Source organism: Zea mays, chromosome 9, assembly GCF_902167145.1.
Source record: "Zea mays cultivar B73 chromosome 9, Zm-B73-REFERENCE-NAM-5.0, whole genome shotgun sequence".
NCBI classification, from domain to species: Eukaryota; Viridiplantae; Streptophyta; class Magnoliopsida; order Poales; family Poaceae; genus Zea; species Zea mays.
The window spans coordinates 102343100-102361669 of NC_050104.1; the positions used below are offsets into that span (position 1 = coordinate 102343100).

Sequence of the window (18570 nt, forward strand, 5' to 3'; positions counted from 1 at the left end):
TATTATAGAATTGAATGACCACCCAACTCTAGAAGAAAAAAATGAGGTTCATGGGGTCCTTATGATATGACCACCCAAATTCTAGAAGGAAACAAATGTGGTTCATGGGGTACTTATGCTAGTTGCTAGGAACCTCAACTACACCAACCTCTAGTACTCATCTAACTCTACAATCATCTATTGTTGGCAATTTCCAACATCCACCTCCCTTGACTTCCCGTCAACAATCATTGTCATGGTGAGAAAAGAAAATTCAATAGTTGGTGGACATCTAAAGCAAGGCCTCTAGAATCCAAAGGTTAAACACTCTAATTTGGAGACTCAATACCCCCTAAAGTTCATGCGCTCCTTATGCTAGTTGCTTATAACACCTGACCACACTGATAGTTTGGGACTCATCTATCACTAAATTTCACTATCGCTTGTATTTGTCATCAACTATTGCCTTTGACCATCATTGTAAATGGACCACCAACAATTATTTTCAAGGTGAGGACCATTTCAAAATATGATATTGGACCATGGTACACAGAACTTAAATTTTTAACATACAGATCAACCAATATCACAAGTCACAAACACAAATTAGTACGAAACATATAGTAGTGTATATCTAACATTCCATTTTGGGAAAGCCACCAATGTAGTATTAGATGTCCTTGCAAGTCACCTTATTCCCCAAGTCCGACCACTAAGATCAATCATAATACCTCCATCGTGGCATGTTAACTCCTTCACAAAACCAAGTTGATTATTATTGTTGCCTCCCTCTCCGAGTACATGCTCAACTCTAAGGCCCCATACTAGACCTAAAGTAGTCATAGAACAAGAGGAGGAAGGTGACGTGATGGTGATGGCTGGCATGACAATGCTAGAAAGGCCTAGTCTAACTAAGCATAGGATCAGTTTCTCTACTTGTATAAGTAAGCTTGTTTAATATTAAATTATACAGACTATAGGACCTAATCAAGCCAGCTGGTTGTATAATTTGAAAGTAAGGAGCAAAACAGAAAGGTCGGTTTCATAGAATAACATAATGTCATGGTCAAACGGTATGGATATACCATAGTCAGTTTAGATACCAAATCAACTGTTATAGCTTTTTAGGTTTTCTTAAATGGTGGAGTTACAAAATTACATCTGCTTTGTTTTGAAAGCTAATTGTAATACCTTTAGTAGTAGTTTGTCTGCCTATTAAACTTATTATGATGCACACTTGAATTTCATTGGATTTTACAATAAAAGAATAGTCATTTAGTGTTACAATCTATTGTGAGACCTAGATATGTGGGTGAATCATTGTTGGAACACATGGGTGCTAATCATTAAGCTATGAAAGACATGGCAATGCGAAATACCCACGTGGGAGGGTGGTTAATGAGGGGATTCAATGGCCTATATTGTCTGCTTGTTGGCTATATAAATAAGAGATCATTATATCCCCTCTATAAATACGATCTCTAGAAGTGAAATAATAAAAAGTTCCAGTCCCCTCCTATATCTATGTGTTTTATATTGTGTCTCTATGGCTCTATATTTGTGCATTACAAGAACCAATTTCTCGATATGTTATGAGCATGAGGTCTAGCGAGCTAAGGGTAATAAGGTGAGAAATCGATTCTCTAATACATAGAGACACAATATAGGACACACAAAGATAGGAGGGGCATGAGCTCTTTATGATTCCACTCTGGTGTTAGCAATTACAAACTAGATATTGTGATCTCCTATTTATAGAACCAACGGACAAGCCACAATGTACATTGGATTCCCCTATTAATGACCCTCCTATGTGGGTCATTATGCATCCCCATGTGTTTTATCCTTTAGTGATTAGCACCTACCATGTTCTAACAGTGATTCACCCATGTATTGAGGTTTCACAACACCCCCCTGGGTGAATCATGGTTGTGTGCATGCCTCATCGAAAACTCCCCTAAAAACCTAATGGAAAAGGGTAGGAGAAAAGAGTACATCCCATGTGCAAGTTGTGTTGCATCTGTTGCCTCATTTAAAACCTTACGCGAGAAACATAGTGGAAAAAATCACCAAGGAAAAAATAGTAGAACAATCGATCTTCACTTTAGGACCAATTGGCCTTTAGGACCCACACGTATTATTTATGTTGTCTTTAGGACCTACTAGTCTTCTAGACTAGTTTATGATCTTTGGGATCACACTTATGGATTATTGTTTTAGGAGGTTTCTCCCCTAAATACTACAAGTCCCTAAGTCAACTTATACAATTCCATGAATACATTTATGGAATCTAGGGTGTGATACATATTTTGTGACAACTCTGCTATATTTTCATAAGACTTAGTTTGTAGGATATATTTTCTCCGCTTTTTGTAGCTCATGAGGGTAGAAGAACCTTGGAGAAATATGTTTTATGAGATAGATCTTTACAGAGCCCATTTGCATTTGTGCATCACAATTCACAAGCAATGTTATCCTCATAGATAACGATTGGATAGTTGTTAAAGCACATACCAAATGACTTATGGATGTGACCGATCATTCATCTAAGCCATTCACATTCTCGTGTGGCCTTATAAATGGCTATCATCTCTGATTTGTTTAGTTGACATGACCACCAAGGTATGCTTCACAGACCAGCATAAAATGCCTTCCCACCACGTAGAAATACAAAATTAGTATGGAATCTAGCATTGCACGAGTTAGACATATAGGCAGCATCCACACATCCCACCATGTTGGGACTTGGTTCTTTGCTAACTATAGATCAAGGTCATGGGTACCTTGCATGTATCTAAGGATATTCTTGGTCCCAACCAAATGTCTTCTACTTGGGCTACATCTCAAGCACCTCACTGAAGGAATGTTTGTACACTAGTCTACAAAGATGGTATATAAGAAATTTAATATGGACAAATGCCACCCTTTGAGAACCCCCATGGTGGTTTGATCCAAAGAAGCATATAAGGACTCATTTGGACTCAAGGGTGATGACGATGAAGTATTGGGACCTAACTTGAACGTCATTGGAGCATTAATGTACCTAGCGAACTATACAAGGCCTGATATTGTGGTCATAGTACAAGTGTGATTAACCCAATAGAGTGTTGTGAAACCTCGATATTTGGGTGAATCATTGAAAATTTGGAACATGTGGGTGTTAATCACTAAAGGATTCGTCCTTTAGGGCTAGTTTGAAAACTTTCCCCTCTAGGAGTCTCGGGGATTAAGGAGAAAATGAGCTAATTTCCCACTCAATTTCTAGGAATCTCGGAAGGAGTTGAAGTTTCCAAACTAGCCTTAGGAATGTGTAATGACCCACGTGGGATGGTCATCAACGGGGAAATCTAATGGGCAATGTTGCTTGCCCGTTGGCTCTATAAATAAGAGATCACTATATCTTCTTTGTAACTGTGGTTAGGAAGTGAAATATGAAGAGCTCTCTTCACTTTCTATATATGCGTGTTTTATATTATCTTTGTGTCTCTCTTGGGTGCATTAAAAGAACCGATTTCTCAACACAATCGATCTTATTCTTGTAGTTGTGGTTCCAAAACGACTACGAAAATATTTTTCTCTAACAATGTCGATCTTGTCTCTTATTGAAGAATATATCTCCCAAATTCTCCAAAATGAGTAACCACCATAAATATAATGACATGACTAATTAAATAGCAATATGATTAACAGTAAACAAAAACACATGCATGGTGACAACGTATGAGATCTAAAAAATTGCTAGTGGAATTAACTAGCTAACTAATAGCTATCTAACTATTAGCCAATTTGCTAAAAGTAGCTAATAGTTGAACTATATATATGTTGGAAATTGATGGATGTAAGGAGTAATAACTATCCATCGGTCCTATTCACTTTGCTAAATGTGGCCATAATTTGGGAACAAATTTTTTGGAAGCTAGACTTAGATTCTTTGTACTTTAGATGCAAATGGAAATAAAATCAGAATTTGATGCTCAATTCATCTTGGATTAGAGGACAACTAGAGAAAGACCTACAGTATCAAAAGGTTGGACCTTCTTATTCGAGAACTCAACATCCTAGCTCCTGACTGAAGGGATAAGCAAATCCATGAGCTTCTTATGCCAGTTGCCAAGCAACCAATGACCACACTGGTTGTCTAGTACTCTTCTATCTCTACTAGTGACCACTGCTATATTCCACTAGCCATCATCTCTAACATTTGTCATGGATGGACCATGTCTAGTTGTCACATTGAGAAACCACTATTAAAAGCTAAAGAACAACTAGATGGTAGGGCCTCAAGGATCCAAAGAATGAACCCTCATATTATAGAATTGAATGACCACCCAACTCTAGAAGGAAAAAACGAGGTTCATGGGGTCATTATGCTTTGACCACCCAAACTCTGGAAGGAAACAAATGTGGTTCATGGGGTACTTATGCTAGTTGCTAGGAACCTCAACCACACCAACCTCTAGTACTCATCTAACTCTACAATCATCTATTGTTGGAAATTTCCAACATCCACCTCCCTTGACTTGCTGCCAACAATCATTGTCATGGTGAGAAAAGAACATTCAGCAGTTGGTGAACATCTAAAGCAAGGCCTCTAGAATCCAAAGGTTAAACACTCTAATTTGTAGACTCAATACCCTCTAAAGTTCAGGTGCTCCTTATGCTAGTTGCTTATAACACCTTACCACACTAATATTTTGGGACTCATCTATTACTAACTTTCACTATCGCCTGTATTTGTCATCAACTATTGTCTTTGATCATCATTGTCAATGGACCACCAACAATTATTTTCAAGGCGAGGACCATTTCAAAATATGATATTAGACCATGGTACACAAAACTTAAATTTCAACATACAGATCAACCAATATCACAAGTCACAAACACAAATTAGTACGAAACATATACGGGTGTGTATCTAACATTCCATTTTGGGAAAGCCACCAATGTAGTATTAGATGTCCTTGCAAGTCACCTTATTCCCCAAGTCCGACCACTAAAATCAATCATAATACCTCCATCGTGGCATGTTAACTCCTTCACAAAACCAAGTTGATTGTTATTGTTGCCTCCCTCTCCGAGTACGGGCTCAACTCTAAGGCCCCATACTAGACCTAAAGTAGTCATAGAATAAGAGGAGGAAGGTGATGTGATGGTGATGGCTGACATGATAATGCTAGAAAGGCCTAGTCTAACTAAGCATATGGTAAGTTTCACTACTTATATAAGTAAGCTTGTTTAATATTAAATTATATAGACTATAAGACCTAATCAAGCTAGTTGGTTGTATAATTTGATAGTAAGGAGCAAACCGGAAAGGTCAGTTTCACATAATAACATAACGTCATGGTTAAATGGTATGGATATACCATAGTCAGTTTAGATACCAAATTGACCGTTATAACTTTTTACGTTTTCCTAAACGGCGGAGTTACAAAATTACATCTGCTTTGCTTTGAAAGCTAATTGTAATACCTTTATTAGTGGTTTTTCTGCCTATTAAACTTATTATGATGCACACTTGAATTTCATTGGATTTTACAATAAAAGAATAGTCATTTAGTATTACAATCTATTGTGAGACCAAGATATGTGGTTTAATCGTTGTTGGAACACATGGGTGCTAATCATTAAACTATGGAAGACATGGTGATGCGTAATACCCATGTGGGAGGGTGATTAATGAGGGAATCCAATGGCTAGTATTGTCTACTTGTTGGCTATATAAATAAGAGATTATAATATACCCTCTATAAATGTGATCCCTAGAAGTAAAATAATAAAAAGTTACAGTCCCCTCTTATACTATGTGTTTTATATTGTGTCTCTATGGCTCTGTATTTGTGCATTACAAGAACCAATTTCGCGACACATTATCAGCATGAGGTCTAGAGAGCTAAGGGTAATAAGGTGAGAAATCGATTCTCCAATACATAGAGACACAATATAGGACACACACAAATATAGGAAGGGACATGAGCTCTTTATGATTCCACTCTGGTGTTAGCAATTACAAACTAGATATTGTGATCTCTTATTTATAGAGCCAACGGGCAGGCAACACTATACATTGGATTCCTCTATTAATGATTCACCCATGTGTTTTATCCTTTACTGGTTAGCACCTCCCATGTTCTAACAGTGATTCACCCATGTATTGAGGTTTCACAACACCCCCCTTGGGTGAATCATGGTTGTGTGCATGCCTTATCGAAATAAAAACCTAATGGAAAAAGGGTAGGAGAAAGAGTACATCCCATGTGCAAGTTGTGTTGCACCTGTTGCCTCATTTAAAACCTTACGCGAGAAATATAGTGGAAAAAATCACCAAGGAAAAAAGAGTAGAACAATTGATCTTCACTTTAGGACCAATTGGTCTTTAGGACCCACACATATTATTTATGTCGTCTTTAGGACCTACTAGTCTTCTATACTAGTTTATGATCTTTGGGAACACACTTATGGATTATTGTTTTAGGAGGTTTCTCCCCCTAAATATTGCAAGTTCCTAAGTCAACTTATGCAATTCCATGAATACATCTATGGAAGCTAGGGGTGACACATATTTTGTGACAACTCTGCTAGATTTTCATAAGACTTAGTTTGTAGGATATATTTTCTCCTCTCTTTTGTAGCTCATGAGGGTAGAAGAACCTTGGAGCAATATGTTTTATGAGATATATCTTCACATAGCCCATATGCATTTGTGCATCACAAGCAACACTATCCTCATAGATAATGATTGGATAGTTGTTAAAGCCCATACCAAATGACTTATGGATGTGATTGATCATTCATCTAAGCCATTCACATTCTCGTGTGGCCTTATAAATGGCTATCATCTCTGATTGGTTTGGTTGACATGGCCACCAAGGTATGTTTCACAGACCAACATGAAATGCCTTCCCACCACATAGAAATACAAAACTAGTCTAGAATCTACCATTGTACGAGTTAGACAGATAGCCAGCATCCACACATCCCACCATGTTGGGACTTGGTTCTTTTCTAACTATAGATCAAGGTCTTGGGGTACCTTGCTAAGGTTGTTCTTGGTCCCAACCAAATGTATTCTGCTTGGGCTACATCTCAAGCACCTCACTGAAGGAATGTTTGTGCACTAACCTACAAAGATGGTACATAAGAAATTTAATATGGATAAATGCCACCCTTTGAGAACCCCCATGGTGGTTTGATCCCAAGAAGCATATAAGGACCCATTTGGACTCAAGGGTGATGACGTTGAAGTATTGGGACCTAACTTGAACGTCAATGAGCATTAATGTACCTAGCAAACTATAGAAGGCCTGATATTGTGGTCATAGTACAAGCGTGATTCACCCAATAGAGTGTTGTGAAACCTCAATATTTGGGTGAGTCATTGAAAGTTTGGAACATGTGGGTGTTAATCATTAAAGGATTCGTCCTTTAGGGCTATAGTTTGGAAACTTTTCCCTCTAGGAGTCTCGGGGATTGAGGAGAAAATGAGCTAATTTTCCACTCAATCTCTGGTAATCCCGAGAGGATTGAAGTTTCCAAACTAGCCCTTAGGGATGTGTAATGACCCACGTGGGATGGTCATCAACGGGGAAATCTAATGGGCAATGTTGCTTGCATGTTGGCTCTATAAATAAGAGATCATTGTATCTCCTTTGTAACTGTGGTTAAGAAGTGAAATATGAAGAGCTCTCGTCACTTTCTATATATGTGTGTGTTTTATATTATCTTTGCGTCTCTCTTGTGTGCATTAAAAGAACCTCATTTCTCAACACAATCGATCTTATTCTTGTACTTGTGGTTCCAAAACGACTACGAAAATATTTTTCTCTAACAATGTCGATCTTGTCTCTTGTTGAAGGAAAGATCTCCCAAATTCTCCAAAATGAGTAACCACCATAAATATAATGACATGAGTAATTAAATAGCAACATGATTAACGGTAAACAAAAACACATGCATGGTAATGACAGATGAGATGTAAAAAATTGCTAGTGAAATTAACTAGCTAACTAATAGCTATCTAACTATTAGTCAATTTGCTAAAAGTAGCTAATAGTTGAACTATTAGGTAGGGTGCTTATTTGTTAAAAGTAGCTAATAGCTGAACTGTTAGATAGACTGTTCGGATGTTTTTCGGCTAATTTTAACACCTAATTATTAGCCAACAAGGCCTTAGACCAGTTCAGTGGAGCTCCGACTCCACATACCCTTTACTTCAGCTAACTTCTTTTTTTTTGGCTCACAGCGCTGGAAAACTGAAGCGTTTTCAACAAAGTTACAAGACACTAGAAAACAATACATACTGACAGGAGCACAAAGGAGGAGGCGTCACAAGTCCAGTTGAATTGATAATACATACACAATGTTTCCGAATTTTGGGAAAGAAAAAACATACATAATCATCATGGATAGCTAGTAGACGGTAAACAAGACCACATGTCGAGTACTCGAAGCAGGAACCGCATGAGATAATCGCAGTCGATCGGCAGCCCCTCGATCGGTCTCGGACACTGACACGGCTTGTGCTTCCTTACTGCGCCCGAACCGAGCCGCCGCGACCAGCAGGCTGATCGACTTGGAGCAGCACATCCGTGAGCGTCAGCGGAGGCACCGGAGGACGTGCAGCAGACGAGGACGACGCACCGTAGTCGGTGAAGTTATCGCCGACGACGACCTCATCAGAGTACACGCTGGCGTGCGGCACCGGCGGCAGCTCGCGGTGCTGATGGGTAGCGGCGGGAGCGAAGCCGGACTGTTGGGCATCATCGACGACGACGGGCTCGGTGCTGCTTAGCGCGGTGCTCGCCGGATTGGCGGGCGACAATATCCGCACGTTTTGCGGTGTCAAAACATAGGCGCCCGGCATGGAAGGATTGGCGATAGCGGCGCCGCCATTGGCCGCAGCAGTGGCGGGGGGATCCGAAGGGTAGAAGAACTGCGTGAACGGTGGCGGTGGCACCGGGCGTTGCTGGTGGTGGTGGTGGTGCGGGAACAACGCCGCGGGCGGCCTGCTTCTCAGACGCTGTGGCTCCGCTGCGGCCACCGACGCAGACAGCCAGTTGTCGAAGGCCACCTGATGAGCCGCCGCCGCCGCAGCGGGGTCGCGAGCGCGCGTCGGCATCGGCAGCGCGAGCACGAGGCCCGCGAACACCTCCGGCTCGGGGAAGTTGGGCCTGGCCCTGTGCCCGCGCATGATCCTCGCGGCGGCGTCGTACGCGTACGCGGCCTCCTCGGGGGTCTCGTACGACCCGAGCCACAGCGTGCGCGCGGCGTGGGTGTTCCAGATCGCGGCGGTGTACCTGCTGTTGCGCTGCTGCACGCCGCGGTAGCTCCGCACCGGCTGCAAGGCCGCCAGGCGCGCCGCTGGGTCGGTCCTCGCCGAGGCCGCCGCCTGCCTGGCGAGCTCGACGATGCCGCCGCCTTGCATCCTCGGTGTGATGAACTCGACCGCGCCCGGCCTCCCTCTCTCCCTGCCGCGGTGCCGGATGTGCCGCGTCGTCGCCTGCAGCCGATGTGAAATGTGTGCCAGGGTTCGACCGCGTTTTTTAAACACAAGGGCTAGCTCCTCAAGCCGGCACGCTGGCCTGACGCCGCTCGCCCTCGCGTTTCGGCTGGCTGCTGGCCGGCCGGCCTGCGCATTGGCTCCATGCCAAATATGCCATATCGATAGCTTACCGTGCTTGATTCTCGAACGTGCGTTACGGCGAGCTAGCTGCCTTTCCCTTGCGTCGTGCCTCGTTATACGCGGGTGGGATGGGGGTGCGTGGGATTGCATGCGCGCGCGCGCGAAGTTGGGCCGGGCGTGCTGTGTTCGCCGCCCGCCCATGGTTCAGCCGCGGGCGCGTTGCATTGAGCTGCGTCCGCGATCCTATGGATAGTGACGGTATCCATACCATCGCAAGCCAAAGGGCTGTAGTACATGGTAATGGCCGCCGCGGGCTTCCTTCCTTGCTTGCATAGGATGATGAAGGTCCCCTTCCACCTAGTTTCCCTCGTGTTCTGGAACGGAAGGAGCTGACGCGTGTTGGAATTTCCTCGTGTATATCGAGGATTTGTTCGGTTAGCTCTCAATCTATATAAATTGAGTGAGATTGGGTGGATTTAAATTCTAAACAAGTCAAATTTCTTATAAATTTTTTCAATCCCGTCCAATACATAGATAATGTGTGATTAACCGAACAAGACCTGATGGATGATTCTTGCCGAGTGAACCAAACTAGATCGATCCAGACAGCTAGTATTATCATTTGTGGTATCGCAAGGATGACGGTTGCAGGCCTCAAGATTTCCACGACGCCACAAACCCAAGCTACAGAGCCGATATAATAGGCATCCTATTATCTACACGCCACATCTGATAATAAGTGCTCATTTCAGATTTTTTTTTAAAAAAAAATCTTTACTATTCGGCGGATGGATTTCTCTATATCCAGACGAAGCTGTTAGTTTGTAGTTGATTGGTTGTGGTTTTTCTTTTTTTTTTTACCAAATCAATATAGATTTGCTAGCTCATTCTTGGCTTGTCTAGTACGAGTAGGGGGAACCTGCGCACAAACTCTGATTATTAATTAATCAGAGCACATCTTCAATAATCAATAGTTTCTTGAAAACACTTGGTAAATCAACGAGATTTTTGAGCGGCTACAAAAGTTGAAAACAGCTGTCCGGTCCCCCCCCCCCCCCCCCCTTTTTTTTTTACTGAATGAATGCATAGAAGCTGTGTGATGTAAAGCAAATAATCATTTCCTCCATCTCTAACAAACCGTAGCTAGCCGTTTCGATCTACTAGCTTGTGCAGTTTTCTGACGTTTGATTTCCTCTCCAGCCAAAAGATAGAAAAAGCTAGTAACAATCCATTTTTTTCAAAGAAGAAAGCTGGCAACCGGCTTCAAATAAAAGCTGCTAAAAAACAGTAGGCTGTTGTAATAAGAACAAAGTAACACGTACGAAAGCACAAGATGCTGCCGAAATTTCCTGCCTTCTTCCTAGGTTGCTAGTAGCAGTACGCGTATGATTATGTATATATAGCGAAGACAGGAAACGTTATTCGAAGCAATGAGTAATTGTGTGACCCCATTTTTTTATTTTTTTTATTTTTGCCCTTTCCTTCGGGTTAGCTCCCAACATTTCTTGTTTTAGAATTACCCTAGTGTATGGCGCGTGTCCATGCGCGTGTGCCGATCCGTGGTGTAATCTTATTATAAGCAAGTATAATTTGATGTTATGTGATGAACATGTGTATATTTAGAGTACTCGTTGTTGAGGACATGAGTACATCAGTATCAGATCAAATTTAGCAAACTATGTTTTTTGGCAGCGGTTGCCAACGGAATTGTAGCATTTATATCAGCTAGAGACTGAACTGAGATCACAATACATATTAAGTAGCATTAAAGTAGCGTGCACCAAGAGCATTGGCGCAAAACTTATCCCATTTCTTAAGATTTCAAAGAGTAGAATGAACTTAACATAAGTTCATCCTAACAAATTAAACCTGCCCCAACCGTTCCTTCTTTAGTTCCACAGCTACTCCTTTAGAGGCATAAGAATACTCAGGTGCACTTCGAACAGTAGTGATTACGTCAAGATTGCTCTCAAGATATGGATATTTTGATTTCACAATTCTTTTCAAAATGGCCAACATTAGGTATCTTTTTTGGGGGGAGGGGTAGCAAAGTTGTAGATCCAATTTCGCAGCATAATAATAAAATATAAAGGAAAAACAATACCTATTTCGATTAAAGCCTTATTCGGTAGTATATAAACACTAACCAGAACTCTCATCTTCCTGATGAGCTATATGATCTCTCCACTCATGTAGAACCTAAAATTGTGGGGAGAACAGAATATTTGAGATAAGAAACTGGATACAATATGATGACTTAATATGACTTTACAAAGGTCAAAATATCTAAAAGTTACGAAGTCTACCGGTGATTAAAAACATATATGTGAACTAACAGTAGCAAGGTTGGTATCTAAAAGCCAAGAAAATGCCTCATTAGGATGTAGATACATTGAATGCAGAATGATCATGAGAGTACATAAAGTATGTTCTTACAGCAATAACAGCCAGCCGTTTTGAATCCAAATATGTTCCAGCAACCTGTAATAATATAGTTCTACAATATTTGAGATAAGAAACTGAAAACAATAATATGTATATACAACTACAACAATAATACGGAAGCACACAAAGGTCAAAATATACAAAAGTTATGAAGTCTACGAGCGATTTGAAACATATATATGAATAGTCAATAGCAAGGTTTGCTATCTAAAAGCCAATAAAATGCCACACTGGATTCTAAACATATTGAATATAGAATTATCAGTAGAGTACACAAAGTATGTTTTTACAGCTACAACAGGCAGCTGTTTTGCATCCAGTTCATGTTCCTACAACATGTAATATTATAGTTTAGTACTTTAGTATGCATATAAAACTTAAAATGTAAAATGCCACCTTTTAGTATTGGAGCAAGTGAAATTAACACAAAGCCCTGTGAAAATTTGATTGCATTATTAATTATGACACTTTACCATATAATTATTAATCCTCTGTATTTTACTTGCATTTTTCCCAAGTTGCAAGCTTCAATTCAGTGTGTCCAGTATAGTTTTGAAGAATGTAAGCTCACATATTACGGCCAGTTATGCTGAAATTCACCTGCCCTATAGGTCTACATGCTTAATGAAAGACTTGAACATGTAGACGGTAGAAGTAGTCTTCCCATAATTTCCATGTCCAGAAAAATGTATTTCTTTTTCTTATCAAATTAATGTATTTTTTGTCTATGTTTATTGAAAACTTGAGCATGCACACTACTTACATAAGTTATAAGGTTTGGGAAGAGTTAATCTTCAAGCCATTTATAATCTCCAAGTGATGAACACCAAAGCTATAGGTGTCTGACTTGATAGAAAAGGTGCAACAAATGAAAATAAGGTTGGAAAAAATAATTATGAATGTCCCGTAGATACAACATACACAAACTCGACCATTTAGTCCAACAACAATGCCAAACGACAGGTTTTTTTTCCATGGGCATCTAGCACTAGACACGTTGGGACACTTAACTTATGATAAGTAACTTATGTCAAAAACTCAAATTGTAAAAAATAACACTTATAGAGACTAAATGGAGGGAAAGGTGTATTATCCTCACATTTGTCACACGTCTTGATGTGTCAAACATGTAACCATTTTCAGCTATTCAAATTCAGCAGTTTTTCCAGTGGCTTGAAAATAGGAACATTATTAGTGTAGTAAAAGAACGATCTAATAAAACAAAAAGGAAATATACCAGACTAAGTACCATTCACAAGCTTAGAGGTTCGCAATGGCAATGAAGATATATTTGCTAAGAGGAAAAATTTTGGTACCCCATACTTCTGATGGTCAATTAAGCAAAATGGATGCTAATATGTAAACTTAAAAATTTTACCATCCATGCATGAGACATCGGGATTCATGGTATTATTTGTTTTCACCACTCGAGCATATATTAATGTACCAATCTGCGGGAACATTCCAATTGCAAGATGAATATATAATCAATAAACAGAAGATAAAGCTTGAAACACTAAAATCAACCTATTAGACATGTTCAATTCCTAGCTATAGCATTTACAATCTATGTTCCTTTTTATTTGATGTTATAGAATTTTAAAAAGAATCACACCTAATTTGTTTTCCTAAAAACATTTCCATGGAAGTTAAAAATGTGCAATCTAAAAGACTCAGTCTACTTGTTCTTTAGTAACTAACATCAAATGTAATTGAATACAGGTTGAATAGAAGCATGTGGTTACTCCTGTATCGTAGTCTACTAAATTAGCGCATGGTTTAGTTTGTCAATTACAAAGACTTGGGTAGTATGGATTAAACATTAGAGACATAACATTCCGTTGTTGGCCAAAGGGTGGGAAAAAGGGTAGGAGCAAGAGTAGTGTACCCTGATAAGCCTGTAAATAGGCTCAAACTTGTTGGCTACGTCAAGGTTGTCGTAGATGAGACCAAACTGGTGGACTTGCAGCCTGAAAAGTGGGTAGACGACGATGCAGTCGGGGGTCTTCACCTCACACATCTATGCCATCCTCTCCTTGAGGTCCGCTTGTGTCACACCCGGTTTTGGAAGGTAAACCGAATGTGAACCATGTACGTGACAGGATCAGAAATTCACGTACACAGCGACTACATAGTTGGACATCATCACATATTGCTCAAAATAATAGCGGAAATAAGTACTTTATTACATAACAATGTCCAAGACATCCACAGAGTCATTAACTTAACATAGATCAAAGTGTGAATATGAAATGTAGTACGATAAGGCCTTCACAGGTAGCTGACTGGGGATTTGCCACTAAACACAACTAGAACTCGTCAAAGTCCTAAAACTTATGAAAGTCCTCCATGTTGCCTTCATATTCTCTTGAGCATTGGTTGCAATGGGGACAACCTGGGGTTGGGTGTTTTTAAAGCAAGGGTGAGTACACATCAACGTACTCAGCAAATGTCCCGTTTGGCTAAAGTGGACTAGTTGTATGTAGGGTTAAGCTTAAAGCGGTTGCTTTTAGTTGGTTAGGTATTTATTACTAGTAGAAAGCCAAATTTTAGTAATAAACCCAAGTTATTACCCAAGTGGCACTCCCTCCAAGAGGAAATACCAAACACCATAAAGATAGTCATCATCATAAGAGTATCCAGAGTTACTCTAATCAAAGGAGCTCCCAAGGCTCCTCATAATCATGAGCACAGCTGATATACCAATTTATAACACACGAGTCGTGATCCCTTCCTAGCCTGGGCTGTAAAGACCCGATCTTCACTGCCGAGGTGAATGACCAGGGATTCACTACGTAGCCTTTACAAAGATTCCCTAGAGGTCATAGCTACCCATTAGGTTTCTCCAGTTTGATAAACACAGTCTCTCACCCCCACAGGAAGGGTGACTAACAAAAGCAACACAAAATAACCTCGGCACCCAGTCTCGGTAGAGCAAGTACTGTGCCCGGACCCCATTGATGGCACGATGACGAGACCGACTACACCTCAAGTTCCTATAATTAACCAGCAAAGGGCTTCCCATTCCACCCTCATGGTTGTACTGTTTTCCCAGGTGGTCATCCAACGAACAAGTCCTTACGGAGAGGTACTCGGGAAACAGCCCGAGGCCCCTAAAGTATCACAGGTTCATCATCAATACTAGAATAACATCATCGTATCATAAATATTCTCATCATGTTCATTGATTAAAGTAAAGCAGTAGCATAATACTAATCATAATAGCGAATTCCCAAAGGGTAAACAAGGACAAGAAAACATAATACTAGTCAATCCTTAGGTTGATCATGGTATGCGGGATAGTGAATTATAAAGTAAGTAGGACAAAATGGGTCAGAGGACACTTGCCTTCACCAGGTTGGTGCTCAGAAAAGTCTCCTGGAACACACTCGGGAACCATGGACTGCTTGTTGTCTACGTAAAGTAATCATTCATTCAACACACTTGGGGAATAACAAAGAACATTACACCAAACATATGCCACATATCAAACACACGTTCAGTAGAAAAGTACAGATACACAAGTGAACTCTAGGTTCTAAGGTAGACAACTATGCTTAAGGGATCTACTGTTCTCTAACTAAGTTTATCTCAGTAAATTACTTCCCTAACTAGGTCTATCTTAATAACTTACTTAATTAAAGTTACTCCAGAGATGGGATCATATATTAAATGATATTAATTCCACAAACTTAATCACTTGACCATTCATTAGGGGCTTACCCTTTTACTTTATTTCCATTGACGTTCCTATAACCTTACAATAGCCCAGAGACTAACCATAAAATTGGGACATGTAAACAGTGAATGAACATAACTTAAACAGATAGAGAATAATGTTATGAACAGTTTACAATTTGAACCATCCAATTTGGAGTTCATATGCAAAAGATATGAAATTCACAAGTTTTGGAATTCAAAACCCTAAATTTAAACCCAATTTTCTAATTAGAAACAAACGCGGGGTTCCTTCTACAAGAAACCAGGGGCACAGCTACAATAACTAGGGACGGCGAATTCTATTACTAGAAAACTGAGGGTTCTTTTTATAAAAAGGCAAAACTGAAGGTGTATCGGGTCTTCTCGGGCATTGGATCTCGGATCAATGGCCAAGATTAGAAGCAGCGGGCAAGAGCGTGGGCGCATGACAGGTGGACCCAGAGCAGGGCGTGACGCCGATGGGCGGGGCCCATGGGCCAGCGGCGCGCTGAGGGCGCGGGGGGCTCTAGCCCAGGGGCGAAGCTAGAATCAAAAATTAGGTGGGGCAAAATTAAATTAGGGGGTTGTTAGAAGCATTTTTTACACTATTTACATGAGAATTAGCTTAAAAACAAACATCTCCTATAGAATTTGGGGAGCATTAGGGGGGACATTGCCCCCTGTGCCCCCCTGCCGTCGCCCCTGCTCTAGCCGCTGGATGGCAGATCAAGGGTCTTGGTTTAACGAACCATGCGAATCGTTACTCGAAGATCTAGGCCATCGGGTCAGGGGTGGACGACCAAGGGCGGCTCTGCTCGCGCCCGCGGTGGCGTAGCCGCTGGAGGCGAGGCAGGTCAGCGATCTAGGGTTTCTGGGACGGTCTAGGCAGGCCAGGACGGTTGGGCAGAATCTAACGAGCACTATGGTGGAGCCTGGGTCGCGAGAACAAGACCGAGGGCAGGCATGCGATGGAGGAGGGTCTCGGGCGGTCCGGAGGGTGCTCCAGCGAGCAAACCCAACGTAGTGCGGGACAATCTGGTGCACCAAGGCCGACATGAGCTTCAGTGAGGGGGGTGGGGTATTCTATGCTTGGGTTCGGGCACAGGGGAAGGTTGTACTAGCCAGGCGCTGTGAAGACGCAGTGGCCCGATGGGGAGCGGCTCCGGCTAGACGAAATCCATCACTGTAGGATCTAGGACACTGGCTAGAGGGGGCGAATAGACGGTTTTGACTAAAATCAAAAACACTAGAGAAATTTAATAAATATGACAAGAGGTAAAAATTCTCTAGTGACAATAAGTAAGCAATCTATGAGAAACAATTATGGTAATTGTATACAAGAGAGACAATACACGAAATACTAATTACTTGCACGGTAATAAGTAATGCGAGAAGAGAAAGACACTGGATTTTATCCTGTGGTATCGGTGATTTGCCGATCACCCCTAATCCACGTTGAGGTGGACTTCAAGCTCTCACTTGCTCCTCTATCAAGACACAGCTTTATCTTTGAGCCAGTGGACAAGAAATCTCTCAATACCTCGTTTCCACTAGCGTTGCCTTTGCCGCTCCGGCGAGGTAGGCACGAACCCCTCACAATCGACACCGCGGCTCCTCCACAATCTTCTTGGAGAGCTCGACGGAGACAACACCCGAGTCGTCTAGGAGGCGGCAACCTCCAAGAGTAACAAGCCGATGAAGCTTGCCTGGTGTACCACCTAGTGCCTCAAGAATCACCAATGGATGCAAATTCTCTAGGAGCTCTCAATCTCTCACTAGAATGCAATCTCAAGCAAGGAGTGTGAGAGAATGAGTGGGAGGATCACAAATGAGCTCAAAGTGTGCAAGGAATGGCCAAGAGAGCCCTCACACACGAGCTTCCCTTCTATTTATAGCCCACTTCATATTTCTAACCATTATGTGCAACTAGCAGAACTTTTGCGCACACGCGGACGGTACACGCCCTTAGGCCGGACGGTCCGCCGTACAAGTAACAGCTAGATTTCCCGTTTGAAATATGTCAGAGCTGTTAGAAAAAGTGAAGTCCGGACAGTCCGCCAACCTTGGCCGGACCGTCCGAAACCTGGCAACATGGAGCACCAGAGCTCTGACCACGATGAACTAACACACGCGGACTGTCCGCCATACAAGGCCGGATGGTCCGCGACCTGGGAGTTAGTACTGTCCGGTCTCAGGCCCCGGATAGTCCATAGTACAAGTGCCCCAAAACACACAGTCCCTGCCCAAACTGATTTGGCACCTGTGGATGGTCCGCCGACCCCGGCCGGACAGTCCGCACAATTATACAGGGACTGTGCAGAGGGCGACCCTCTCTAGTTAGGACTGCGGACGGTCCGGCCATAAGGCTTGGACGGTCCGAAGTACAAACATACAGGACCAGTCCGAAGTGAACATATTTCGGACCCCTCTGGATAGATCGCGGACGGTCCGGTCACTTGGCCCAGATGATCCGCCAACCCCATGACTTGGCAACTTTTCAAACGCTTTTAAAAAGATCTTTTTTACCTCTAGAAACCGGAAGCGCTGTTAGACCTCATGCAAATGCAACCACTTGATGCTCTATGAGGCACTAAGTTTTACACAGACCAAAGTCATTGACCCCTCTTAATAGTACGCCCATCTAGCCTACTAATCCGGTCAAATGTCTTCTCTAAACTCCTGGAGACCGACAAAAACAAAAACCTATGTTATACCTTTGCCTTCACTTGATCCACAAAATATCACTAGACATTTGTCGACAAACACAAGTTCAACACATGCATAAGACAAAAAAAATTCAAATAGTAAACATGCATATGCAA

At 41.7% G+C, this 18570-nt stretch overlaps 1 protein-coding gene across 1 annotated transcript; it reads right to left on the reverse strand.

Moving 5' to 3' along the window:
• Positions 1-8303: 8303 nt before the first annotated feature.
• LOC100193380 (uncharacterized) lies at positions 8304-9482 on the reverse strand. Its single transcript, NM_001138509.1, has one exon. It carries the CDS (start codon positions 9404-9406, stop codon positions 8510-8512), a length of 897 nt encoding a protein of 298 aa, NP_001131981.1. The 5' UTR covers positions 9407-9482; the 3' UTR covers positions 8304-8509.
• Between the last annotated feature and the right edge of the window lie 9088 nt (positions 9483-18570).